At 50.5% G+C, this 24,941-nt stretch overlaps 15 protein-coding genes across 15 annotated transcripts; 9 read left to right on the forward strand and 6 right to left on the reverse strand.

Moving 5' to 3' along the window:
• Positions 1-349: 349 nt before the first annotated feature.
• Positions 350-874, forward strand: MIND_00708600 (Acetyltransferase protein; the record flags this gene model as incomplete). Its single annotated transcript, XM_037363789.1, has 1 exon — positions 350-874. One exon carries the CDS (start codon positions 350-352, stop codon positions 872-874), a length of 525 nt encoding a protein of 174 aa, XP_037219433.1.
• A 69-nt stretch (positions 875-943) lies between these two features.
• Positions 944-2,365, reverse strand: MIND_00708700 (uncharacterized protein; the record flags this gene model as incomplete). Its single annotated transcript, XM_037363790.1, has 1 exon — positions 944-2,365. The coding sequence occupies exon 1, from the start codon at positions 2,360-2,362 to the stop codon at positions 944-946; it is 1,419 nt and encodes a 472-aa protein (XP_037219434.1). The 5' UTR covers positions 2,363-2,365.
• A 306-nt stretch (positions 2,366-2,671) lies between these two features.
• Positions 2,672-4,474, reverse strand: MIND_00708800 (uncharacterized protein; the record flags this gene model as incomplete). The annotated part of the gene is made up of 1 exon (XM_037363791.1): positions 2,672-4,474. The coding sequence occupies exon 1, from the start codon at positions 4,457-4,459 to the stop codon at positions 2,672-2,674; it is 1,788 nt and encodes a 595-aa protein (XP_037219435.1). The 5' UTR covers positions 4,460-4,474.
• Positions 4,475-4,510: 36 nt separating this feature from the next.
• MIND_00708900 (PfkB domain-containing protein) lies at positions 4,511-5,782 on the forward strand (the record flags this gene model as incomplete). Its single annotated transcript, XM_037363792.1, has 7 exons — positions 4,511-4,606; positions 4,654-4,859; positions 4,906-5,080; positions 5,129-5,193; positions 5,250-5,476; positions 5,528-5,596; positions 5,643-5,782. Exons 1-7 carry the CDS (start codon positions 4,517-4,519, stop codon positions 5,780-5,782), a joined length of 972 nt encoding a protein of 323 aa, XP_037219436.1. The 5' UTR covers positions 4,511-4,516.
• A 32-nt stretch (positions 5,783-5,814) lies between these two features.
• On the reverse strand, positions 5,815-6,451 carry MIND_00709000 (Negative cofactor 2 complex subunit beta; the record flags this gene model as incomplete). Its single annotated transcript, XM_037363793.1, has 4 exons — positions 5,815-5,943; positions 5,995-6,063; positions 6,111-6,217; positions 6,259-6,451. The coding sequence occupies 4 exons, from the start codon at positions 6,449-6,451 to the stop codon at positions 5,815-5,817; spliced, it is 498 nt and encodes a 165-aa protein (XP_037219437.1).
• Positions 6,452-6,519: 68 nt separating this feature from the next.
• MIND_00709100 (Sm domain-containing protein) lies at positions 6,520-6,865 on the forward strand (the record flags this gene model as incomplete). Its single annotated transcript, XM_037363794.1, has 4 exons — positions 6,520-6,528; positions 6,577-6,702; positions 6,749-6,814; positions 6,860-6,865. The coding sequence occupies 4 exons, from the start codon at positions 6,520-6,522 to the stop codon at positions 6,863-6,865; spliced, it is 207 nt and encodes a 68-aa protein (XP_037219438.1).
• A 304-nt stretch (positions 6,866-7,169) lies between these two features.
• On the forward strand, positions 7,170-7,817 carry MIND_00709200 (uncharacterized protein; the record flags this gene model as incomplete). The annotated part of the gene is made up of 2 exons (XM_037363795.1): positions 7,170-7,497; positions 7,561-7,817. 2 exons carry the CDS (start codon positions 7,170-7,172, stop codon positions 7,815-7,817), a joined length of 585 nt encoding a protein of 194 aa, XP_037219439.1.
• Positions 7,818-8,023: 206 nt separating this feature from the next.
• Positions 8,024-9,611, forward strand: MIND_00709300 (uncharacterized protein; the record flags this gene model as incomplete). Its single annotated transcript, XM_037363796.1, has 7 exons — positions 8,024-8,206; positions 8,254-8,425; positions 8,474-8,531; positions 8,582-8,745; positions 8,772-8,912; positions 8,958-9,419; positions 9,466-9,611. The coding sequence occupies 7 exons, from the start codon at positions 8,024-8,026 to the stop codon at positions 9,609-9,611; spliced, it is 1,326 nt and encodes a 441-aa protein (XP_037219440.1).
• A 368-nt stretch (positions 9,612-9,979) lies between these two features.
• MIND_00709400 (uncharacterized protein) lies at positions 9,980-11,975 on the forward strand (the record flags this gene model as incomplete). Its single annotated transcript, XM_037363797.1, has 7 exons — positions 9,980-10,171; positions 10,225-10,396; positions 10,448-10,505; positions 10,553-10,695; positions 10,747-10,887; positions 10,935-11,333; positions 11,383-11,975. 7 exons carry the CDS (start codon positions 9,980-9,982, stop codon positions 11,973-11,975), a joined length of 1,698 nt encoding a protein of 565 aa, XP_037219441.1.
• A 208-nt stretch (positions 11,976-12,183) lies between these two features.
• On the reverse strand, positions 12,184-14,096 carry MIND_00709500 (uncharacterized protein; the record flags this gene model as incomplete). Its single annotated transcript, XM_037363798.1, has 16 exons — positions 12,184-12,307; positions 12,351-12,569; positions 12,626-12,645; positions 12,692-12,701; positions 12,750-12,762; positions 12,821-12,845; positions 12,891-12,938; positions 12,985-13,136; positions 13,188-13,236; positions 13,283-13,406; positions 13,465-13,517; positions 13,579-13,599; positions 13,650-13,661; positions 13,716-13,844; positions 13,892-14,007; positions 14,054-14,096. 16 exons carry the CDS (start codon positions 14,094-14,096, stop codon positions 12,184-12,186), a joined length of 1,158 nt encoding a protein of 385 aa, XP_037219442.1.
• A 558-nt stretch (positions 14,097-14,654) lies between these two features.
• Positions 14,655-17,192, reverse strand: MIND_00709600 (Ribosome biogenesis protein ERB1; the record flags this gene model as incomplete). The annotated part of the gene is made up of 8 exons (XM_037363799.1): positions 16,848-17,192; positions 16,648-16,796; positions 16,369-16,594; positions 15,680-16,323; positions 15,394-15,632; positions 15,208-15,341; positions 14,969-15,156; positions 14,655-14,919 (listed from the first exon to the last, which is right to left on the reverse strand). Exons 1-8 carry the CDS (start codon positions 17,181-17,183, stop codon positions 14,655-14,657), a joined length of 2,181 nt encoding a protein of 726 aa, XP_037219443.1. The 5' UTR covers positions 17,184-17,192.
• Positions 17,193-17,251: 59 nt separating this feature from the next.
• On the forward strand, positions 17,252-18,965 carry MIND_00709700 (uncharacterized protein; the record flags this gene model as incomplete). The annotated part of the gene is made up of 9 exons (XM_037363800.1): positions 17,252-17,270; positions 17,323-17,583; positions 17,633-17,831; positions 17,881-17,975; positions 18,029-18,150; positions 18,199-18,350; positions 18,398-18,515; positions 18,567-18,758; positions 18,807-18,965. The coding sequence occupies 9 exons, from the start codon at positions 17,252-17,254 to the stop codon at positions 18,963-18,965; spliced, it is 1,317 nt and encodes a 438-aa protein (XP_037219444.1).
• A 203-nt stretch (positions 18,966-19,168) lies between these two features.
• On the reverse strand, positions 19,169-20,425 carry MIND_00709800 (uncharacterized protein; the record flags this gene model as incomplete). The annotated part of the gene is made up of 1 exon (XM_037363801.1): positions 19,169-20,425. The coding sequence occupies one exon, from the start codon at positions 20,423-20,425 to the stop codon at positions 19,169-19,171; it is 1,257 nt and encodes a 418-aa protein (XP_037219445.1).
• A 170-nt stretch (positions 20,426-20,595) lies between these two features.
• MIND_00709900 (TKL/TKL-ccin protein kinase) lies at positions 20,596-21,634 on the forward strand (the record flags this gene model as incomplete). Its single annotated transcript, XM_037363802.1, has 7 exons — positions 20,596-20,891; positions 20,941-21,012; positions 21,061-21,097; positions 21,141-21,174; positions 21,222-21,305; positions 21,359-21,501; positions 21,548-21,634. The coding sequence occupies exons 1-7, from the start codon at positions 20,605-20,607 to the stop codon at positions 21,632-21,634; spliced, it is 744 nt and encodes a 247-aa protein (XP_037219446.1). The 5' UTR covers positions 20,596-20,604.
• A 176-nt stretch (positions 21,635-21,810) lies between these two features.
• On the forward strand, positions 21,811-23,882 carry MIND_00710000 (TKL/TKL-ccin protein kinase; the record flags this gene model as incomplete). The annotated part of the gene is made up of 12 exons (XM_037363803.1): positions 21,811-21,974; positions 22,028-22,135; positions 22,180-22,318; positions 22,371-22,502; positions 22,550-22,594; positions 22,650-22,901; positions 22,953-23,078; positions 23,135-23,275; positions 23,329-23,388; positions 23,436-23,582; positions 23,627-23,674; positions 23,721-23,882. The coding sequence occupies 12 exons, from the start codon at positions 21,811-21,813 to the stop codon at positions 23,880-23,882; spliced, it is 1,524 nt and encodes a 507-aa protein (XP_037219447.1).
• Positions 23,883-24,941: the final 1,059 nt, after the last annotated feature.

A 24,941-nucleotide genomic window follows, 5' to 3' on the forward strand; every position in this document is an offset into this window, starting at 1 on the left:
GGTCCTCCCAGCAACGAAGTGAGAAGCTAGGCCTTAGTGGTTCATGAGTTGTCTGCTCTTCACCCTGATACAACAAACGGAAAAATCGACTACAAAGTTGTCTGTCCTTACTACTAGTCCCTATCCCATTCTTAACACTGTTTCAGAATGGCAGAGAATGGCTCACGGTGAAAGTCAACGTTCATGCTTGATTTCGCAGCTCCTGGATTAGCCGATCCTGACCGCGTCTATCGCATCCCCGAACCAACAAACTATCGGGAAGCCGCGACCTGAATGGCGAATGCCCTACGCTTATTAATGGCCTAAGTTATAAGATCAGCAGAAGACACTTTTTCTCTCTCATCAAATCATGCTCTCGCTAACCTTCCGCTTTGGCGCGCCAGCAGACGCCCCTTTCCTCGCCGACCTCGTCCGTAGGGCATACCGCGGAGAAGAGGGGTGGACGACCGAGGCTGCGATGCTCAACGACGAGCGAATTGACACCAAAACTGTGCTCGCAAAAATGCAAGATCCGATGACGCGAGTGTTGGTGGCGACAGACGAGCAAGGAAAAATTGTTGGCTGCTGCGAGATCATGCACAAGCCAGAGAATAACATCGCCTATTTTGGGATGTTTGCGGTCGAGCCAAAGCTACAAGCGGGCAGGGTTGGGCGCCAGTTGCTGAGCCACGCTGAAAAAATGGTGGTCGAGGTGTGGAATATCCATCTGATGGAGATGGTCGTGATCGCGCAACGGGAGGAACTGATTGGGTGGTACATCAGACGGGGGTATACCGACACGAAAGAACAACGGCCATTCCCCTTCGACAAACTGATAAACGGAGTGGCTCTCCGGGACGACTTGTATTTTACGGTGCTGGTGAAAACAGTTTAGCGTATTTACAGAGAATGTGCCAATATGATAAGTAGGAAAGCAGTCAAGTTACGAACGAATAGTCAGAATTCAGGGAAATGGCGAAGGGCGTTCACCGGGAGTTGCGTCTTCATTATCAGACAACAGATCGTCAGAGCTGCCAGGCAGGGGAATGCGTAATGGGTCAGAGGTGAATTTCGGAGTTGGCTGGGCGGGCTCGTCGATTGGTGACGTAGTAACAATGTCGCTTCGGTCGTCCCCTTCGTCAGATTTCTCGTACATGTAGTTCTCTCCACTGAGCCCTCCAGTGCGGATACTATTGGAGGTCCACAGACTACGCCCATCACGAGCGAGAGAAGGAGTGCCAGCCCCACCTTGTTGGACACGCGCACTCCATCTGCTAGCTTCGCTTTCCCAACTTCCACGCCTCGAACTGCGGGGCCTTAGAGCCCGGACACTGGCATCAACATCGTCGTCGCCAAGTAGGTAATGACTCGTGCTTTCTGCATCCGCGTACGTTATGCTGCCACCAAAATGAGACAGCGAGTCACCCAAGGCAGATGGCGGAGCTGAGCTCCAACCAGGCGTGTTGACGCCAGCACGAGTTGGCATCCCAAAGGCAGAAGACGCGAGAGTCAGAACAGAGGCATTGTCGAGGGGTGGGGAAGAGGGTCGCGGGTTATTTCGTGGATGGTGAGTTGTGTGAAGAGGAGCTTGGATAGGTGGGACGGGATGTGATTGAGTTGGTTGTTGTGTCTGACTTGTTGCTGTTGTTGTTGCTGCTGCGGGAACAGCGTTGAAAATACGAAGTGCAGTTTCAGTGTTTGTGATAGGTGAAGGAGGTAAGGCTGAAAATGAGACGCCAGCGCCGGTGGCTGTGGACGAGGAGCGAACATGCAAACGAGCAGCGGGTGCTTGAGCGATATGTGCCATGCCATTCCCATTCAGATCAATACTGAGAAGGGTCGTTGGCTTGGTGCTTGCCGCAGTACTCCTGAAGGTTCGTGGGTCTGAAACATATGAAGCAGAAGAAGGGGATGGTGAGGGAGGGGCGCTGGGTGGCAGTGGTCGCATTGAAGCATCTTCATCCGCTTCTGTAGGGGCCCACGAGTTGCGTTCAGAGGCAAGGTCGTTGGCATATAACTCTCCGTCATCCTCCTCATTCAGCGAAATCGTTTTCCGACGGGCAGCTTCTGACTTTTGTGGGCCTTTGTTGACCACCGGCGCTGAAGTAACGCGGTTGGTTGGCCGTAATGGAATCGATGTTGGTCGTCCTGGGCCCGGCAGTTGTTGGGTTTCCGCACGTTTGGGCTTCACAAGAGAGCTCCCACCAGCTAGTTTGCGCTGGAACCAGTTGATGATAGGTTTACCAGCCCGGTGCGAGGCCTTCTTTGGCTCGACTGTCTTGGAAACTGGCGCAGCACGTTTGGCTGGGACGACCGCCTTCACATTGGGTGTAGATTTCTCCATGATTTTGGCAGGAGCAGTTACAGTGGCGGAAGGAGGCATCGTGGTCAAGAGCAAGGTGGTGGTGGCATTCACGATCAAGCTCAGTTATTACCTAACAACTTTGTTGACTGGCTTCAGTTCTATTTCCTCCCCGGACGTACACACACTCGAGTACTAATATACTCGTACATTGAGTAGAACTCAATGGTTAAAGCTACCTGTCGTACAGAAATGGCAAAGTATGCCCCACACTGGCAGACCGCGCTTCTTCCAAGCTTTTAGCTGGGTCAATGGTCATCATCGAGATAAAAGCTACCCAATTCAGAGCTTGTCCGAAGTTACTTGTTAAATGCACTCACAAGACGTCCACTATGGTTCCTCTGCGGCCTTCTTGGTACGTACAACATGACCAGGTGCTACTTCCACTGAGCGGAAATTGGCGATCTTTGACCATCGTTTGGGGTCAATGCGAACTCTGTCGCGGTTTTCTTGCACTTCTGTAGCAAGATATATGTCCTGTTTACCTGCAACTCTACGGCCTAGACGCTGCTTTATGCGGTGGGTCGTCCGCGTCAGCATTTGCTCAACGTGATCGCGTAATTGGCTGAGCTCGCGAATATCTCGTTCCAAGATGCTGATGTGAAGGTCCAGGTCTAATTTTTTCGGAGCAGGAGGCAGCGGGAGTGGTGTCTCGCTGTTGATGTCGATGTCAAAAACATTGCCAATGTAGTCTGGCGCTCTCCATCTATCGCCGATCGCCAGAGGGGAGGCTGGTTCTGTTGGCGCTCTACGCAGAGTGGTGGTGTCTTTAACTTCAGAGCCATCATATGGCCAAAGTCCCCGCTGTTGACGAAGCGCACGGTATTTGAGGAAACCATCTAGATTCCCCTGTTTCCTCTTAATGACTGAAGGCATCTTTGAGAAAAGCCATCGCATTAATCCGGCATTTTTGTCGCGATTGCTTTCACCATAAACCGACAAGAAAGTACCTCGGTTGATGGAAAAGTGCGGCGAAAGCACATGCTGTAGCTGGCGACGACGATTCCCTAATTGCTTCCAAAGAAGATGTGACGTTTCTCGCTCTAACTTGATGGCCTGAATGAGATAGTGACGAGCAAGTGTAGCATGGCCTGCTTGCGAAAGATGTCGGATTAAGATGTTGTAGCTAGTTGTATTAGGCGAAGCAGAGGGAGTGGGCAATGGCAAAGAGGGTTGGTGGCGAATGCCAAAATCGTCCTCCTCCTCGTCATTGGCGGATGATGGGCGTTTGGGTAACGGGGTTGTGAGAACTTCGAACGCTTGAACTAGACGAGATATGTCTCTCAGACGTCCCAAGGTTTCGAGTGTCATATTCAACGCATCTGTTGAAAATGGCTGGGGAGGCGACGGATTCTTGCCTTCCAGATATTCGACAGGTGTACAGTCTGGATTTGCCAGGTCGATTCCATAAGCCCACTTCATAAGAAGCTCAAAGCCATCCATGTCGGTACTTTCTCGAAGTATCCTCATCGACAGGTCAAGGTTAGCGGATGTGAATGGGATGTTATGGGTCTTCATGGCGGTGATGAGGTCGGAAATCATGCGACGTGTTGTCTCGGTCCTCTCTCTCTTCTTCGCAGGATTGACGGGTAGGGTGAGACGATGGGCTATGGCTTGAAGACAGAGACCGAATGTTCTTGATCGCGGAACCACACCCAGAGATGTCAGTTCGCGGTAGACGTGCATAACACCGAAATGGTGGCCTACAGCTGCGAATTGCTCCAGTATGAAGTTGTAGTCTTCAAGGGTAGGGACATATCCAGCAGCACGCATATTCCGAATCACGGCAATGAAACGACCTTCGTAGACGTGTGGACTTTGGGGGACATTGCCGACCAATATTCGGCGAGTCGCGGAGGCTCTGAGTGTGCTGCTGGGAGGGGTGCATTTACGGAGGACTTGTTGGTGGACATGGAAAGGTAGTGGCTCTGAGCCTAGAAAGGAAACGAGATTCGTGTAATTAGCCCACACACGGGAGGGATTACCCTCCAACTCCAGAGACTCGCGGAGTAGGTCGAAATTTGTTTGGCGGACACGGTCTATCGGGGGAGCGGTGGAAACATTGGCGACTTGCAAGAGACGGAACAGAGGTCGTAGCCCCGTCAACCTTGCGGTCATCCACAACTTTTTTGAATCGGAGGACACGCGTGACAGCGTGACGGATCTCGCTTTACCATGTTCGCCACCCTGGGGATGTTCATCGTGGACGAGTTTGCTTTTGCGGACAAGAGCGGGAATCCCATAAGCAAGAATGTCCCGCCACAAGTATGAAAATGCAGTCCTTCTTGCTATCGCACCAAACATTTCCCCAGATTGGCGGTGGAGGTACATATGCTGCCATCGGAGCGCGTATTTGGCTTCCTCCAACACGCGTTGGTATGATAATTGACCGCGGAACCGACTTTCCGCAATCCATTCAGGCGACGTTGGACGAATTCGGCTCAGATATGTGGCATTATCGAGATCATCCTGGCAAAACAACTCGTGCTCTGAACTCTTATCGTGGCGACTTCAGAGAGTCTGGCATTTGCCTCCTTAATGCTCCTGAAGCTAACTGGGGACAGTTTCGAATATTTGACACCCCGAATTCGCCTCACCCCGCGCGATCTACAAGGAACGAGATTAGAACGCCCGAATTATCTTCATTTTATCTGCTCCCCTACACGTGCGTTTACCATCATGGACGAAGTACAGCAAGTGAGCGACTGGAACCCGACTGTGATATATGAGCCAATACCAGTAGGCACATCTCTCCCGACTTGTTGCTTATTGGAATGTACTTATTAGGACAGATGTGTCCCGGAAGAACTTGATGCTCTAGTCCAAGTCCTCCCGCGTATAAACATATTGAGGTGAGATTTCACAGGGTATCTCTCTCTCGACATGTTATTTAACCGCAACTCTCAAGTCCCAATGCCGATGAAGCATTTGGTCTCTTGTCGATGCCTTTGCCCGTCTCTCGTTCAGGCATAGAGGCTGCATGCCAACGCTTCCTTGCGTTCTCCCATCCACCTGCCGCTGTAATAATCAGAAGTGGAGCAATGGGTGCATGTGTTGCAGTTGTTGGTCAACCTATACGATGGGTGGACGCCTTCTGGTCCGAGTCGCATCCAGATAAGATTGTGGACGTGACAGGTGCATTTTTTTGGTGAATTGTGTGTTTTTGTTCATTGACCAAATGCGCAGGTGCCGGAAATAGTTTTCTTGGTGGTCTTGCTGCAGGTTTGTTACTGGAGAATGGCAATATTCTTCGAGGTGAGCTCTTGTCGAATAAGGGACAAGTGTTGCTGACCACAAACAGCTACGTACTATGCATCGGTTTCCGCCTCCTTTGTGATAGAACAACAAGGTTTACCAAAGCTCTCGGAGGCAGGGGATTGGAACGGCGACTCGCCGCAGCGAAGGTTAGAACAGCTGAATACAAGCAAAGTAGTAGTATAAAATTACAGTCGAGTTGTTACAAATGTGTTCGGTTATGTCGGTGCGGTTGTGTTTGACTGGAATTTTGCCCTGCTCGCAGCAAATAACTCCTCCTGCTTGGCTTGCAGCTCCTCCGGCGACAATCCGGACTGTTCCAGTTTGGATACTTTCTTCTCCCGATCCTATAGACCAACTTTTATGAACAGTCAAAGAGAAATGGACAGCTAACGCACCTTCTGTTGTTGTTTATGCTCTTTCAGAACGTCCTCTACCTCCCGAGTGAAGGAGTCAAAGCCCAAACGCTAGCAATGCGTCAGTTCGCAGTGAGAAGGGAGTCAGACGAAAGAACCTTGAGGGCAGAAATGATGTGCTCTGGGGCGATTGTCTTCTTGGACTCTTGCTCGCAGATTTCATTGGCTTCGGAGGATATCAAGTGGATAAATTCTTGCAAACGGTCTTTTGGTTGGTGCCTTTGATGAAACGAAGCTGCGATTTACCTACGCAGCATTCTATGACCAGGTCCCTCGTCTCTTTGGCGCATGTTACGTCGTTTGGAAGCAACTCTGAGAGATGAGTGCCGAATGAATGAGTCAAACCGAACATACCCGAAATCATCTTTGCAACGGTGGCTTTGGGGAGCGACAGGTCATCGTCGTTTGCGCCGCCACTTGGGCCTTCACGGTCTGACATTAGAACAGAAGTAGAGTTGAGTCGCGCTAACGTGACGACGGCCGTTACATACGGTCTTCTCAACTACCATGGCCAATGCAAGTTCATCATTGCAGTCTCTTTCGTTTGGGCTAATAAGACTATAGGTGAACCCCGTCAACCCGAAGCCATTCTTGCAAGAGCTCACGGGCAAGCCTGTGTTTGTTCGTTTAAAGTGGGGACTGGAATACAAAGGCTTCCTCGTCAGCACTGACGGGTTTATGAACCTCCAAGTCGTCAGGTTTCTGTTGCCTGAGAATCCACTGATGAATCTCTTAGCTTGCGAATACGGAAGGAATTCCAAGATGGCCAATCGAATGGGACTCTTGGAGAGGTCTTCATACGGTACGTGTGTTCTTTCTTTCTTTGGCGACTCTTATCGGTGTCTAGATGTAACAACGTGCTCTACATAATAAGTTCTCTTCTCCGATGCAGCGATCCCCGCCTAACCGTCGATTACAGGGAAGCACCTCCCGAATAAAATTGCGAACGCAAACTTGCTCTGCTTATCATGTTGTGTTGCCGTTTGTACATGTCTTAAATCGATATCAGTGCTATTTTCGTTGTTATTCCACTGCAAAGCTATGCGTTGCAGCCGGAGTGCGAGTCACCGACTCTTCAGGAATGTGTGTGACCGACTTTTTCGTGTGACATTCTCTCTTGACTCGCAACCACCACCACCCTTTGCCCATCCATACCCATGGCCAAATCACTCAGGAGCAAAGTCAAGCGCTCATTCCGAGCAAACAAACGCCAAGACAGTGTCTATGCCGCCACAGCAGCTGCACGTCTTGATCGCCTACATGCAAAACTCAGTGCCGTTGTTAACGCCGATGTGGAGAGAGATACGGAGGACAATATGGAACAAGATGGGGAAGAAGATGAAGCACCAGGTTGGTCCTGGTTTACAACTCTGGGTCTTTTAGACCCGCAAGACATCACCCCCGACCGCTTGTGGTCTATTGCGGATACTACACCCGATTCATTCAGGACCCCCAGATGGCTAACCCCATCATCGCATGGGAAACGTAGCCGCAAGGAGAATCTTGCTTCATGATTCATAATGGGTCATTGACGATATTTTCTTGTAGCTGCAGATGCCGACGACCAAACACTGGTCAACGGTTCGTTCTCACTTTTCTTTGTTATTCGTGTGTTGATTGAGTCGAATTCAGACACTATGCAAATTGACTCGAAAAGAGTATCGACTCACGGCCCTCGTGGTTCACGACGGGAAGAATGGCGTCTATCAAAAGGACTACCAGCGCGGCCGACTTCAAAAGGCATGAATCGTCAAGGTGGAATAGCAGCCAAACGGAAAGCAGGCCGATCGAAGCGTAGGCGGTAGATATATTCCGTGTCTTGCTTTCAAAATCATGTACTTTCGTTGCTCCCGTTTGTATCATTGCTGTTACAGCGTACCAATTTTCCAGTCAGTCCCACCATAATCGCCGCGTTCACAACGCTGGGTGAGTCTCCCTAGATTGAAATCCTATTTATAGGCTGATGGGATTATGTCAGCTAAGCTCTTTCTTCCTTGACCCCACTCCAGCGATGCCCAAACGAATCCCTACCCCCGAACCCGGTGACGACGAGCCGAAGTACTACACGGTCGTCCAACCATACCCGCTTAATGCCAACTGGGAGCTTCCCCATGATTACATAACCTGTGGGCGTTGGGTCGCGTCGTGCCTTGGCAGCCCTCAACCATTTTTTGCCTTGTTCTACAAACCGAGCGTCAGTATACATCTCACGCGTATATCCTAATGTCACTGCGCCTTCAGGCTCGTGGTCAAATCTTGCTCGAAATCAATCGCGACTATGCGTGCCCCGAAAAGCTCCTTGGCGAGCATCGCTGGAGCGAGTTTCTGCGTGGACCAACAGAGGAAGAAGCTGGTCGTGTCACTCAGATATTCTACTCGACGTATAGCCATGGGCGAGCTGCACAAAAGGATGGTCAGTGTTTTATTATTGGACAACGAAATGGGCTATAACTATTGTCAGGATGGAAGCGCATCAACGTCGCTGACTCGTGGTTCAAAAACTGGTCTTCCGAGAATCCGTTTGCTGCTCCCATAAACTCTTTCTTCTGGTACTGATTTTGCACGTCAGCGTTATGGCCTACCCTTATCCACCAACAAAATGGTGTCCACTTCCGCCAGAAGACAAGACCAACAAACCAATGTGCCGTCCGCTACCAGTCTCTCTCAAGCCTCCCCCACAGGCTTCAGCTCCTCCTCCTCCTCCCATCGGCACGTTACTCGCACTTTCTCTCCGTTCTACCATTGACAATTAACTCCAGTTCCCGGTTCCGCTGCTTGGCATGACAAGAAGACTGCCCCAACACCCAATTCACCTGCTATTCTTCGTGGCGCATGGGCAGCTAAGCAGATCGCGATCCAAAAAACCGCAAAGAACATCCCGAGCACTTCAACTGCTCCGTGTATGTTCTATCAGCTTCAAGTTCTTTTGCTTACATCGACTGCAGGGCATAAACCGACCGCACCCAAAGCAATCGACGTTGTTGCGCAACCTCCCGGCCTCGAAATGCCAACTCTTTCTAGTAGCAGCACAAGTACCGCCAGCTCGCATTCAAGTGAAAATCAGTATGATGTCGTGGTCACGGAGATGGCCACTATTTCTATGTCGCCCAGCCAGGAAGCACGCCTCTACAACGAAGCAAGTCCTGTGGTCGTTGAAGCCCACGAATATATTGCCGAATGGGAAAAGACGGCGCTCGTTACAACTTGGACGAGCAAGGCCACGCCGCTTGTTGCAACCCCAGAAGAAGAAGAAAATTTGTGGGGTGAGGAGGACGATATTGAGCAGAAGAAGAAGCAAACACAGGAGATTCTGTGCACTGTCCATGGGATCATATGCAAGAAGGGTATCTGCCAGGAGTATTCGCGCTTGTTGAAACAGAAGGAAAGAGAAGAAAGAAGCAAGAAGGGTGGGTGTTTGATTTGCACTTGGATCGCCAATTGACCGGTTACCAGCGAGCAGCAACAATAGAACCAACAACAACAACAAGGGTAGCTGGAAGAAGCATGCGTGGGACGACGACTCGGCATCGACTGGGAGCGAGAGTCAGTCCCGTTCGACAAGCAACGATGGATGGTCGACTGTTCGCAGTCGTCGTTAACTTTTTCCTCCTGGATCAGCAAAACTTTCTTGGTTTCTCGCAGCAACCTGTCCTTCTCAACGATAATTTCTTGTAGCCATTTTGTAGACCACCCACACCAACTTTCCTCCACGTGTAAATAGAGTTGTAGCGTTACAGACCCCAAACTGAGATTGTATCACCATTTCAAGGCACTTGGTTTCTGCCGCCACTTACTAGCGAGTAGAATTCACTCCAACGCCAACGCCACACCACGATGAGAAGACTGCTGCTATTTATGGCTTTGCCGCATGCCAAACTTGTTCTCGAGCCTGTTTAGCAGCTTTTCTTTCCCTTCTTTCACCTGACCACCACAACCTCGTCATCTCAGTCAACACCTTCTCAATCTGATGCCTAAACGTATACCAACACCTGAACCCGGGCCAGACGAGCCCAAATACTATACCGTCGTCCATCCTTATCCGCCACATCTCGACTGGCAGTTGGATGAAGATTGTCGCGAGTTTGGGCGGTGGATTGCGTGTTGCTTGGGTGGCGAGGGCAACGAGGCGTACTTCTTTGCGTTGTTTTGGAAGCCGAGTGTATGTTTCGCTACACCTTTTGCTGCCTGTAAAGCTGACTGGGACATCGGCAGGCGCGCGGGCAAGTGATCATTGAGATCGCACGCGACTTTGAATTCCCGGAACGGCTGCTGGGGGAGCACAGATGGGCTGGGTTCCTCAAGAAGCCAATGGGAGAAGAACATACCGGAAAGTCGGCGATATTCTATTCGACGTATAACTCTGGTCGGGCGGTACAGAAAGATGGTAACTTGCTGTCTTATCGGTTACGACTGGCTGACTAAATCGGATGGACAGGCTGGAGGAAAGTGGAAGTGAAGGATTCGTGGTTCCGCGCGTGGCGGCCTCAGAGCTGGTACGCTCTTTTATCGTGTTTCATGGCGCTCTTGCCCAACTCGACAGCAACATGGTCTTTCCTTACCCACTTCCTGTTTGGTGTCAGGTGCCCCCCGAAGACCGCACCACCAAGCCAATGTGTAGACCGCTGCCAGGAAGTGTTGTCACCCCGCCACTGCCTGTTGTCGTTCCCCCACCAGCACGAGCAGGTGGGTGTCCTTTACATAACCTGGATAACCTTGTACTAAAGATGAATCTAGTTCCAGGCTCTTCTGCTTGGCTGACACAAAGGGATACGCCTTCTGCAGGTGGACGCGGGCGAGGACGTAGCAATGGCGGCGCTCCACCACTTCAACAACGCAAAACGGAGAGGAATATTCCTGCTTCGTCAACAGCACCTTGTACGCCATTTCCTCTCAGCTGCAAATCCACTTTAATCAACGTATAGGGCACCACACAAACACCCCAACAACCCGTTCTATCCTTCCCAAAATTTCCCCGAGCGACGCCAGCATTCCGGCAGCGGTGCGTCACGTGTTGAGCCCACGTGAGTCGGACAATGCGTACATCGACGAGTTGTATAACCACGAAGACGAAAATGACCCCGATCTTTACGTCCCTGACTGGGAGCGCGCCACGTCGAGTAACCCGCTCCTGCCGGCCAACTCATCGCGACAACGGACCCCCAACTTGGACAATGATCCGCTGACTGCGATGTGTCCAGTCACTGGCCACGGGCGCACGTGCAAGAAGGGCATATGCACAGAGCGCGCCAAGATGGTCAGGAGGGTCCAGCACAGAGACGCCGAAGAGAAGCGGGCCAAGGAGCGGAAGGAGAAAGAGCACCGTTCGTCTTGGATTCAGCTTTTCTTCCCGATCTGATTAGATTGATCTAGAAAAACGAAGAGATAAGATACGCGCCGAATCGCAGGCTGCGGAAAGCAAGCTGCAAGAGGACCTGGATTACCAGCGATGGGATGAGAACACCGGGATTTCTGAGGAGCAAGCGAAATGGGAAAATGGAGATTGGGACGGAAATGGGTGGGGTGGGGACGACTCAAGTTGGCAACCAAAAGAGGCGGCTGACGGGCAGCAAGAGGAGACGGCCACTCCTAGCATTGATGAGGTGAAAGACGAGCCTGTGCCGCCTGCAGAAGAGCAGCCGGAACAGAAGGAGGAGACCACGAAAGTATGGTCGACCAAACGCAAATCTCGCAAGGCGAAAGTTACACCTGATAAGGGCACCGCTTCTCAGGCAGAAACTCCGAGCGAGACCATCCGCGAGCCAGAGACGATATCATCAGGCCCGGAAACTAACAAGCTGGATTGGGCGGATGATGTCGAGGCGATGTATACTCCAGAGACCAAGACGGACCAACCGAGCAATGCCACTGAACCAGCAACTAATGGAGAGGCTTCGAACAAGAAGAAAGGGAAGGGCGGATGGACGAGGCAGCGGGCGAGGAAGACTGCTGTCGTAAATGCGTGAAGGTCACGTTTGTTTTTTTGTCTTAGTGCTTAATAGTATTGGCTGACTATGGCGATGTTATCTACCAAGTCGGCACAAACATTTCTTGACTAGTCGCTCTTGATATAATGACAAGGTAGCGCCTGTTGCATGCTAGCAGAACTGTCATTCTAAGGACATCAATACGGCTACATATATGTACATTTTTTCTCCTCCCCAAGAAGCAATCCTACCTGCACGACTCAAATGTGCCATCTGGCGAGCTCGCATCGCGGCGGCTTAGACCGTGCTGATCCTCGCCCTCGACTTCGTATCGTTCAACGCTATGCTTATTAAGCGTCGGCAGGGGTGGTCTACGCCATTTGAAAAAAAAAGCACTGGAGGGTCAACACGCACTGGAATTCAAGTTCTGTCATGGTGATTTGTTGTCTCGTGACGAGCACACCTTCGGGTCGACTGCCACTGAGCGTGAACCGCGAGATTGGGCGGGAGGACAGGGAAAACGGCCCGCCGCTGTGGCGCGGGTTGCTTGTCGGGAGTGCGCCGAGTGAGTGGACATAGACATCAGAGTTGAAGTCGAGCAGGCGCATCACGGCCCGACAGGCTGCGATTGTTCTGTGGTTACTTGGGTTGAGCGCCGAGGAGGTCAATATTATTCGGGGAAAACATACGATACTGTTGCAGCAGGGATCTGGCGAATATCAACTAAAGGCAATAGTCAGGAGGAATGAACCCACAGTCCCGATACTAAAGGCCGTTCAAGACGTTTGTCGGATTCGAATATCGGTCACTCACACATTCATTGTCGCTGGTCGATTTGTATTTGTCAGAAAGGCGCGTAGATAAGACTGATAACAACTGCATACCGTTAAGGTTGATCAGGTTGAGAACCTGGGTCGCCTTGCATCAATGATCTCGAGGGCAGGTGTGACGCACTGCTGGAATACTGTTCATACTGAAGGTCAAGACGAAGTATACCAGGCCCTATCTAAATTAAGTTCATGGTTTATTCTTGAGGGTCGACACACACATCAGTGAAAAGCAACCTCCAAAGATCAGTTCTTTCCGAATGCCGTGACATGAGCGAGACCGCTGTTGTGCAGGTAATGACTGCGATCCCGACAGCAATTAATGCATCATATTCGTACAAGGGAACCGCCTCACCGAAATCAAATCCCATGGCTCAAAAAAGCTCAGTCACGGTTCAATTTGGACTCTGACAAAGCAACGCACTGTAGAAGAAAGTACACTTGAGGAGCGTGGGGTTTGTCGAAGCGACGATCTAGCCAGGAAATTAAGCTCGATCCCCAGGCGAGTTTGGAGCTTACACATGCAGAACCGTCCCAGACGGCATGGATGACGAACATAGTGCGATACAAGAGCCCCCAGTGCACCAAAGACAGCAAGCCGATCGGGACAACCACGGAGCGCTTTCGCTCCCACAAAGCGAAACTTGGGTGTTTTGCGAGTCAGCCGAGAAGTGGAAGCGGCGAGCCGCGGGATGGCTTACGTTCGGAGCATTAGCGACGTAGAGCAGCCCAGAATTGCCATGTTTCCTGTCCACTGCAGCGGGAGCGGGAAGATGAGTACTATGACGACACAAAAAATGATCGACGACGCATACGGAGTTGAAGGTAAACAGCGCCTGAAACGGGATTAGATTGTTAGTGGCCGCCTAAGGAAAATGTAGCTCACCCCGCAATTGATCTGCCGAGCGAATGGTAAGAAACCAGATATAGAGAGAGAGAACGAATAACGGACCGGATGGCGGACGGATAGCGAGATGATGAGTCCGATGAAGGAGAAGAGCATGCAGTATCTCGACAGAAAAAAGAATGCTGGAGGACATCGGTAGTTAGCGAGAAATTGAAGACATTGATTGGATGCACCCTGACAAACATGAGTGACAGCGGAAGGGTTACTGGCTGACTACCCACCAAGGGCCAACGAAATCGCCGTCGACCCGTCAGTAGTGATATTTCAAAGCTCAAAGTCGTGCCAATCTCCCAGATGTAGCAACCAAAACATGTGAAGATCAGTTTCTCAAAGGCATCTGTTGTGAAATGAGACCACGAACGAGCCCAACAAGCAGTACGCACAAGTATCCTTGGCGATTTCTGCAGAGGACAGCCAGGCCACCATGGCTAGTTGCTGGCAGGAGTGGGAGGGCGGCGCAAGCGATCGCGGTCAATGGGAGGAGCTATTTCAACGAAAATACTTCCGCCGCTCTGTGGCGTACAAATGCAAAACGCACTTCGCTTCCAGAAAAACTACGCCGTTCTAGACCAATTGAGGCTTTATGGTTGTGCACGTCTTCGTGACGCGTTCAAACCCTGGCGGGATGGCAGCAGCTGCCGGAGCTTAAGTGACCAGAATGAGAATCTGAACAAAGCCAGTTGTTATATTTCCACTGAGATTGCTGGGTAAGATGCGAGCGGGTAAACTAGAGAAAAGGATCAAGTCGTAGAATCGCGTGGAGGAGCCGCCTTATAGTGATGTTCCTGGTCGCGCGTTTCATGATAGGAAGTAAGTGCAAAAAGAACTCGGAATTTCCCGGACGTAGAATGAAAACCTGATACGGTCTCGGAAACAGAAGCCACGCGTGAAGACGCCGCTAGGGTCACTTAAAAATTAAGCGTCAAAAAGGCAAAAACTTGAGGAAAGATGATGTAATTATCGTTACGACACATTGCCTTGAAATCAACTGCACCAGACACTGGTAGCGCCATCAGCGCCTGCGCTGACGAGCCAAGGGTGACGAGAGCACCACTTGACATCGAGGACCCCAAGGCCATCTTTGATGGTGTGTCCCCGTAGAATTTTGAGTGGAACGATAAGAGGGTCCGTCATCAGGTCGTTGTAAACTCGTGAATGGAACACCTGAATCGCGCCGTCATCCGACGAGGACGCAAAAAGTGGGTACGTCGGATGGAATGCGAGTGAGCGAATCGCACGCGTGTGATACCTGCATCAAATTGGCTTTTGTCTGGGACATGCCTAGGTGAAAAGCTTACCTCAACACTTTATACGGTTTGGCACTCAGCTCCAGATCGAACCAGCAGAGCTTTCGGTCGTAGCCTCCAACAATGAGATGGTCACCGGAAGGGTGAATGTCCATTGATGAGATCCACTTGATTCCAGGCATCAATGTCTTCAACAACTTTTGCTCTGCTAGATTGTACAACCGGATATATTGCTGAGTCTAGAGCTCAAGTGTCAGTTAAGGATGACTGTACGGCGAATTGATTCTGACCGCGACAAAGAAATGAGGCTTTGAAGGGTGGAAGAGCACTAATTGCACCACGCCCCTGATCTTCTTGAACGGTGCTTGGGAGTGTCGGCGGGTAATTTGGTGCATCCAAACACCGCCGTGCACACCGCTGCCCGCTATACGAAATTATCAATGCAAAAAAAAAAAAAAAGAAGCAACTGCGCGCACAAACAGTGGCCATGTAATCGCCGCGACGATGCCATGAGATTTGCTTGGGTAGACCAGATGTCGGAGGCAGATGCACGCTCAGAGTCGGGTCATCGGGCGAGGATGTTGAAGAGACCCACTTGACAAGTGATGGGGTTTCTGGCAGTGGAGGGAGGGTAGGAGGAGCAAGAAGTGTCTTCGTGGCTTGGAATATTGATGTCGAAATATTTGGTGGTATGATGAAGTGCAAAGTCTCTTCGCTGAAAGGAAAATAAGAGAATGAACAAGTCAACGGTGAAAAACTTACATGGCAACCACAAAATAGTTGACATCAGACCGGGGACACCATCCCAAAGCACCAATTTTGCCCGAGAACTGCCATCGCTTGACCTCTTTTCCAACCATCACTTCCCACAGACTCACAACACCACTCTCATCGCCGCTTACGACCCATGAGCCATCTGGACTGATTGCCAAACATCGTGCTCGACCAGAGTGAGTGAAGTGAAGAGATTTGTAGTTGGGGAACGGTTTGAGACTCTGTGGACTGGGCAATTTGGGAATCAACGTGCTTGGGTCGATGTTGAGTTTAACCCTTTGTATTCGAGGAGCAAGATACAGGTCCAGTTGTCGGTTGAATCTCTCCTTGACAAATTGATCATATGCAGGGACGAGGCGTAAAGATGAGTATTTTTGGGGCAGATACTCGCGTTCTCTGTCTTCAGGGTCTTGCTTTTCCCATTCTTCTCGTTCAGCTCCGGTAGGGAGATATTCTTCTGGGGGATTGTAAGACTCGGAGTTGGTAGGAAGTCGCGGTTTTGGTGCAGGAAGAGGAGGCGGATGGGAGGAGGAGGGTTCGGACCAAATGGAATAAAAGTCGAGTTTTGCGGCGGTTTTTGGTTTTGATGGGAGAATGCGGCCCTGGCGAATGGCACGCACAATTTTCATGACCTAGAGAGCGTTCAAGTCGATTCCATCAACAGCTCATTTCCAAACCTTTTGCTTTTCCCATTTACTGGGAACCCAACGGCGTTTGGGTTCTGGAGCAGCGGACAATGGCATCACTTCCTCCTTGCCCTTGCCAGTGAACCACTCAGTCATGGGTTCATATGGGTCGTAACCCGCATCGGGGTTTTCGCTTGCATATAGTCTTCGGATAATGTCTAATTCTTCTGCTGATAGCGGTTTGTCGGACTGGGCAGTTTTGTCGAAAGCGGATGTCCTATAAAAAGACAATTGTAGCCTTGTTAAAACGGAAGGAGCGAATGTAAATACCAGGAATTTGGGTCCTCCACAGTCTCCAAAAATTTATCCAGTTCGTCTCCCCGTGCAGGACGTAGAACGCGTTTTCCGTCGATATCATAGCCGATATGCGGAAGATCGTCATACCAATGCATTGGAACGTCTCCCACACGGTTTTGAGTCTTGTAATTGTTTATTGGCATTAGTAAGAGAGAGCCAGAATAGGCACTCACATCCTCCGTAGAAGAATCAGAGTCATAGTCTGGCTCTATTTCAGGGTAAACGCGTTTTGGTTGGCCTGTAATGTCAGATATGATTGTTTTTGGCTTCGGAAAGATGTCTCTGTCCAATGAATCTTCTGAACCGTCGCTCTCCTCGAAGTAGTCCTCTTCTGTTTCCTCCGAGTCCTCCTCCTCGTCGCTTTCTTGGTCTATTTCAGGGAATTCGTCAACTTGGCCGTCGTCGGAGAGTGTTTCGTCGGCGTTCTCCTCATCGCTGAGCATTTCAAGGGTCTCTTCAGGCAGCGAGACCGGCGGCGGCGCATCTTCGATGTGCTTCCTCTTTGCCATGAACTTTTGATGCAAGGATTTTTCAGCGCGTGACGATCGCGTTACACCTTCTCTTCATCGCGTCCAAAATGGTCAACTATGGTGGAGGCGCGTCGATAACTGTTTCTTCGCGATGTTTGCTCATATACTCAACAACTAGACGAGGTCTCGGCTCTCGCGGTTGATATTGGCTCTTCCTCTGTTCGCGTTGGTTATGCTGGCGATGACACACCCAGAGCTGTAATCCCCTCCAGCTACGGCTACCATCAAACTCTTCCCGACACGGACACTACGATGCAAGACCCTGCTGAGGCCGCTAACACGTTCCAAAGGAAAGCAGCCAAAATGTATCTTGGGCAATTTGGACCTTCAGTCTGGCGGGAGGGCATGCAGGTTGGAAACCCAATCCAAGGCGGACTAAGTGCGATTTCCTTTACCCTTATCATCACTGAAACCTAACTTGGCGATAGTCTCCGACTTCGAACCAGTAACGGCTCTCATTCGACACGCGATTGAGGACGTTATGCGCTGCAATGCGACTGAGCATCCCATATTAGTCACTGAACCGGCATGGAACACCCCACAGAACAGGGAAAGAATGGCAGAGATCATGTTTGAAGAGTTCCAAGTCCCTGCCTTCTATATCGCCAACACTGGTGTCCTCAACGCGTCTGTAACTTGCTTGAATCCCTTAGTTCCTTGTTGATTCTGTTTATAGCTTTGCAGCTGGCAAGGGTTCTGCCCTGGTCATAGATATCGGCCAAAAGATGGCAAGCGTTACCCCCGTAGTGGATGGATTCGTCCTTCGTAAAGGTGAGAGCCGATTTACGTCCGTGTTACAATTTTCGTTGACGGGGCAATTTTAGGACTTGCGTACTCTGCGTTGCCCGAGCTAGTGCATTCTAATGCACATAGTCTTCTGAAGTCGCCGACCCAGCATCGTCCAGGGATCGACCTGTTTCCTCACCAACTCATAGCGGCCAAATCTGTATGCTGCTAATCACTGCCTATCTAAATGTACACTGACCTTGCTCAGTCTGTGGAGCCTGGTGCTGCCCCGATTTTCGCCCTGCGGGAAGATCGAGTTCGGGGGACCACTGACTCATGGCGAGCCTGGTACGAGGCGCGGGAGGTGGATGAATGGATTCAAAGCGTTGCAGGGGTTCTGGAGCAAGGTTGGAATGACCAGTAAGTTTTGTTCTTGCTCTCGCTTTGCCTACCAGCATCCCCTTTAGTCAAGTTTCTGCCCGGCCGCCAAAACAGTACGAATTCCCAACAGGGTACACTGGATGGTTCTCTGGGGAGCGGTATATTGTTGGGGAGCAATTCTTCCATCACTCGGCCAACATGGCGGTCTGTAAATTATCTGTCTTCAAGTCTTCACTTTTTAATTGGACTATTCAGGAAGCATGGGCACGGCAGATGAACGCTCCACCTCCCAAAACTATGCCAGCACTCATCTCAGATTCTCTGAGAGCATGCGACCCCGAACTTCGCCAGGTTCTTGCGGGTAATGTCGTTTTAACAGGCGGGGGTAGTTTATTCTCTGGCTTTGGGGAACGTTTATATACGGAGCTTCATCGCTCTTTTCCTCACGTAAGTCGGCAAATAACAGAAAGACAACGCTTACGTTTACCCCACCAGCTTAAAATCCACGCACCAGGAAATCCAGTCGAGCGTCGTTATGGAGCATGGCTTGGAGCGAGTGTCCTTGGTAGCTTGGGCACATTCCACCAACTGTGGATCAGCCAGGAAGAGTGGAAAGAGCACGGTCGCGCGATTGTTGGCCAAAGATGTAAATGAGAATTGCTTGTGTCGTCCACTTTGTCACGCAAAGCGGTTCATTTCGGATACAACAACAGCATGCGCGACTATGAGGAGTACAGTTACAGGAGGAATAAGAGTACACCAGAGCGCCATCTGACAGCCACCCTTCAGACATAAAAGACGGAAAAGAACGTATAGTGGTTTTTTTTTGCAAATCGTGGCAAATAATAACCTTGGGACTAATAAGCCTCGACCAACTCCACCTCGCGTCTTTCACGCGAGTTCATCAGCATTCCGAGCCCACCAATTGCCTTGCGACGGATACGAGTGGCAAAATTCTTGGGACCGAGTTCGTCTGCTCCAGATGGAGGGCCACGCGGCTGGCGAACAGGCTGACTCGCAGCCCGGGCCGGGACAACCGGTGGCTCTGCAACGACAGGACGACCGATGCCTAAGCCTTCATACAGCTTCTTCGAGGCCTCTTCGCGCGGCGAAAGGGGGACTCCATTGGTAGAAGGCGTGGTCGGGTCCGAGTTAGAGCCTGATTTCTCCGAGCTCGACGTCTCATGATCGTCATCTTCATTTTCTCCCTCGGTTATAGCGACGGCAGGCAGCACGGTGGCGGGAGCCGCGATGTTGAAACTGAGTGGCTGCGGGCGAGATTTGCTCAAGGCAACGGGACTTTCGCCGGGCGGGGGTGTGACTTTTACGCTTGGGGATCTGTTGTTGCCACTGAGCACCGAATTGTTGTTTCCTCCACGACGCCAATTGGACGAGTCAGATTTGGAAGGAGTGGTGTTGTTGACCAAAGCAGGACTACCCAGAGAGGTGCCACCGCTGATTACGGTGGTGGAGTTGGGAGAGTCATTGAATGAAATGCGACTGCCGAATTTGCCATCGAGACTGGCAGTCATTGGGACCACTTGTTCGTCCTGAAGAGGGACAGAATGACGCATTTGAGCGCTCATAGTCGCAGAACGTAAATCGAAAGATGTGTTGAGCGGGCCAGCGGTGGCTGGAGGGTTATAACTGGCGCGTCTGGGGGTCTGCATTTGTTGTTGCTGTTGCTGAATCTGGGCTTGGGCAATCATCTGAGCCTGGTATTGCTGTTGGGCCTGCATTTTCAACAGTTCGAGTTGCATCATCTGCATCTGGAAAGCCTGGGAGGCCTGAGCAGGTTGCTGAGCCATGAAGGGTGTGAATGGCGCGCTATTTGGATTCATGCCACGCCGCTGTTGTTGCTGTTGCTGCTGATGCATGAAGCCTGGGCCATCGACAGCAGCAGTCATGGGCATTCGAGGAGCGGAATGGGTGGCAAAGACAGATTCTTCTTCGTCTTCTTCAGGAAAAATGGATGAGTGGAGACCAGACGAAATTCTGGGTATGTTGAACGAGCCACCAGGGGCAGCAGTTTGGGGGACTGCAGCTGACCGAACTCCGCCAGTTCGGAGCCCAGAGAGAAGCGAGGCGCGGGGATTGGCGGCCGGGTTAGACATAGATTATTATGGACAAGATGTAAGTGGATGCTGGAAAAGAGGAGTTTCAGTGAAGCTTTTGGAGAGAGTGGCAAGGCGCACAAAGGAAAAACGAGAGGAAGAGAAGTGAAAAAGGGCTCCCAAGGTGAGAGTGCTTTGGAAAGCCGCAGCCCAGGCCATCAAACAGGGCAGATGTTCCGATGACTCTCCTCCTTCGAACATGTTTTACGCGACACACTCGCACCCCACTCCGTCTCCAATCTTACTCTAGGCGGGCTTACAACTCCCATCGCCGCCCGTTGTTCAGTTTTCTTGATGATATCCCTCAAAAGGCTGTCTTTTGGACCATTATTGGCCTGAATGGCGCCGTGTTTGGTCTCTCTTGGTGGGCGCGTCAAAAATTGCAGGTCGAGCGAGACCCGCGTTTGATGCTCTGGCTTCAAAAGAACTTTTATTTGAGCTGGAAAAATTTGGAGGCTGGTCGAGTGTTGGTCGATCATCTTGTTGCTCGTTCATGCTCTCAACCTGCGATGCAGATGGACACTAGTCACCAGCATGTTCACCCACAGCATGACAGACATAAGCCATATACTTTTCAACGGTTTCACGTCCGTACAATTCCTTCTCTTCGAGGATCATACCTAACCCCAGTCAAGTTTCTATTTCATGGCACCAATGACTATGAGCATCTTGGTAATTAAGACATAGCTCTCACACTTTTCTGAACGTCTTCAAGGGCAACAGACAATTTCTTCTGTTATATATTGGCGGTACAGTTTCCATCTAGTCATTGCAACATCAAGTCACCTCGTTTTAGGCGGCATTGCCGCAGATCTATGGGCCATGGCGTACAAGAAACTCTTCCAAAACGGCCGGGACCCATATACCGTCGGTGCTAGCGGTTAGAAGCTCGTCCAAGCTGCTAGGTCGCCGCTAACAGATGCACCCAATTAGCCGCTATATACTCGATGATGTCTTTCCTGGCGTGTGCAGCACCAAGAATGACCATCCTCGTCTATGGGATCATTCCCGTCCCGATTTGGCTTGCGGTAACTGGACTGTTCACCTACGAAAGCTCTAGGACTGCTTCAGACAAGGTTTGTCAATCCAAACTTCGTATATTCCGGAATCACCTTTTTCCAGGGCGGCACCACAGATACGCTCGGCCACATTGGCGGGATGCTTGCAGGGGCTGGCTATTTTCTAGCTAGACGCTTCCGAGTTCTATAGATAGTTTTCAGTTTCCTTGATCTGATTGTAACTCGCGTAATAAGGAAGCTGTAAACCTTCGTTCTTCTCTACTACTGCATCACAGCCTTTCAACAGCCATGTTACACGCCAGTCCATCTCGTCCTCTACCCTCAAAAGCGACGGAAACCTCGTACTCGTAACCTCTCTGCTGGGCCATGTCGCGAAATCTATTTCGTCAATCGACTTCCCATGTCGTCCTGTCCCTTGGGAGAACGGCACTTCAGATAACCGCTCAGTTCGCGCCCGTGCCAGCCATGGCACCGCTAGCGGAGGTCATCTGTGGTCTCATGGTGCTTTGTCAGAATGTGTCTCAAAATCGGCGCGTCGTTTTCAATGTTGTTTGCTGCACGAAGACTAAAAGATTGTGGCCAGGCATGCGGCACATCAGCTCCAAGAACGTTGTCATCGTCTGGCTCTTGCTGTATTTGACAGAGCAGTCGCCAACGACAACGTTGCGGCCGCTATCGCTGGAGTGCTACAGTCCGTCATATCGGGCCCCATCGACCGATAACTCATAAGTCTAGATGTCTCCAAGGGATCCAGCTAAGAATGCAGCAATGGACGTCATACGGAAACTTCAAAGCATTCGTCCGTCAAGATGAAATCGCCAAGGATATAGCGAATTGTCATGACCAACTATCGGACTGCTTTACAGCATTCCAGGTGGGTTGTTCTGCCTTGCCCAGATTTTGACTTATCCCAGACGACGATGTAGCTTGCCTCGCAGCTTGAAATCCACAACTGGCAAGCTCAATTCCAACAAGACAAGCAACGGGACTACAACGAGCTTCTTGGACATCTGACTAATCTCGAAAACTCACAAAGCCTCATTCACGAGGCCATGCAGGTCAAAAGTCTGCAGTGAATTGCGATCATGGCTGACTGCTCCAATAGGCGCAGCGCGAAGACACGCGGCAGCTCATGTCCATGATGCAGACTGTGCGTTGGAACATACATCTCGCTTTCCTACTCGCACAAATGACATTTTCCACAGCTCATGGGTCAAAACATCACGACTGCGGAGCACCAACACAGTGGACTCCCCAGCAATCTATTCGACTTGCAGACTCATAGCCAAGAACTTCTTCCCGACTTTCATCTTCGAAGAGGCGAAGTTATCCGTTTGGGACAGTTCCCAGTTAGCGGAACACCGGCGATGGATATATACGAGGGGCTCTATCTCCGGCGCCAAAAGGTCGCGATTAAGGTCGTCCGCGCTGTAAACTCAGACGAGCGAAGCTTACGTGTAAGTTGGCCCGACGATCTTGCGCTCATCTTTATTCAAGTTTTGTTCTAGCGCTTTAAACGCGAAGTTGAAATATGGAAGGAGCTGTGGAAGCGAGACCAAGGCAAACACGTCCTGCCCTTCTTTGGCTTTTGCCAGGAGGACGGACCATTTCCTTATATGGTCTCGCCGTGGATGGTACAGTATGTTTTTGGAGACTGTTTTTGTTAGTTAAAAGCTTTTCGTTTGCATAGCACAACGGGAATGCTTTGACTTATGTCAAGCAGCAAGACACGTCCATTGACTACGTTAAACTAGTGCAAGGAATTGCACAAGGCATCCATGTGCTCCATTCTATGTCTCCGGCGCCCGTTGTTCATGGCGACATCAAAGCGGTTTGTTACCATTCTCAGTTCGAAACCTTGATTGTTAATGGTCTTTCCCGCAGAACAACGTCATGGTAGATGGTCTAGGCAATCCATTGATTGCAGACTTTGGACTATCCAAGGTATAGCGATGTACGAAGGGTGCACACTCATCTCACCCGTGTTTCAGATAGTCGAGGATGTAACTGGGATTCCTTTTAGCCAAAGTCGTGGTGTGAGCGACTCGTATCGCTGGTTTGCGCCAGAGGTGTGCATTGGCCAAGGGGTATTGTCGCTTGGCTCAGATGTCTATGCGTATGGCATGACGGTTCTGGAGGTACGAGGAAATCAAGGCCAGCTGCTATATCTGATCATTGCTAGTTGTTTACACACGCCCAACCCTTCAGCGAGATCAAGCACACTACAGAGGTTTCTAGGCCTTCAGTTCCTTCGAGTCCTCTCATGCTCTCCACAGGTTGTGATTCGCACCTCTCAAGGCGTGCAGCCAACCAGGCCGCGTGAGCAAGCCGTGATCAATCGCGGTCTGAATGATGCTCTGTGGAATCTGCTCTGTCACTGTTGGGCCAAGGACCCGTTGCGGAGACCCCGTATTGATGAGATACTAGCCATGTTTTGAGTCAGGTTGGCTGGAAAGGAAATACTGATGCTGAGACTAAGCAGTCCAAAAACAAATAGTATCCAAACTTCCATACGGGATACTGGTTTCGCAAATGTCCAACTCGTCCTTGGCGGTCAACCAACAGTTCAAGGTGCAGGTAACGAGGAAAGTTTTCTGGTCCCAACACAAGTCCTGCGTAAATATGTGGGAAGGAGACTCGAGTTTGAACTTATTGAACAACAACCACTCGTAGAGACAATGGATTCCTTTCGGAGATGGTCGAACAACGACGTCGTTCAACACTCTGGTGTGACTAGCAGCAACGGAATAGAAAATAGATTTGAGCAATAGCGACGGTGTAACAAGAGAGTCCAATTAAATATTAATCCGATGTGGAAATGACTGAGCCTTCGTTCGCATGTTGGGCACCGAAGGGTCATGGGAGCCATTGGGAGGGTGTCTTGGAGTAAAAGCAGCTTCAAATGTCAACTCCTTCCTACAAAGCCTCGTTTGACTAGGATGAAGAGCCTTGACAGTTAGAGATGGAGGTCACGAGGTCTAACTTGATCGAGGCGTTAAGTTTAGGTTGGTAATTATTGCTGCTTGCTACCGCGAAATCACATTGGACTAGATTGGACTTGAACTTTGAGGCGTTTCAAGTGGGCAGAACTGCCACTGGAAGAGGCGCAAAATGATCAAATAATATTAAGAATAATGATAAAGCTAGGAAGAGTTCAAACGAGGTTATTCAGCCTTGAGACGCTCATTATTAGAGTGCTTTGCCTGCTCCTGCTGGGCACGAACTAGGACAATTAGCAAATGAGAGGTATGGAACAGTAGGTCCTACGATGAAGCTCCACGCACTAATGCCCGAAATATTTTGGGAACTTGAAAGGAATAACGGACAGCGTTGTATATGGTCTTGTATTTCTCTATTTCTTCCATCAACTTCGCCTTTTCTTCTGGAGAGGCTGACTGCATGCGGTCCTCGGCCTGTTGCCAACGTTCACGAATATCTATGCCATATAGTCTGATGCCTTCTGGATCGATGACGCTGAGAGAGAGAGGTGACTGCTC

This window comes from Mycena indigotica, assembly GCF_014461135.1.
Source record: "Mycena indigotica strain 171206Taipei chromosome Unknown Mind.scaff0006, whole genome shotgun sequence".
Lineage (NCBI taxonomy): Eukaryota > Fungi > Basidiomycota > Agaricomycetes > Agaricales > Mycenaceae > Mycena > Mycena indigotica.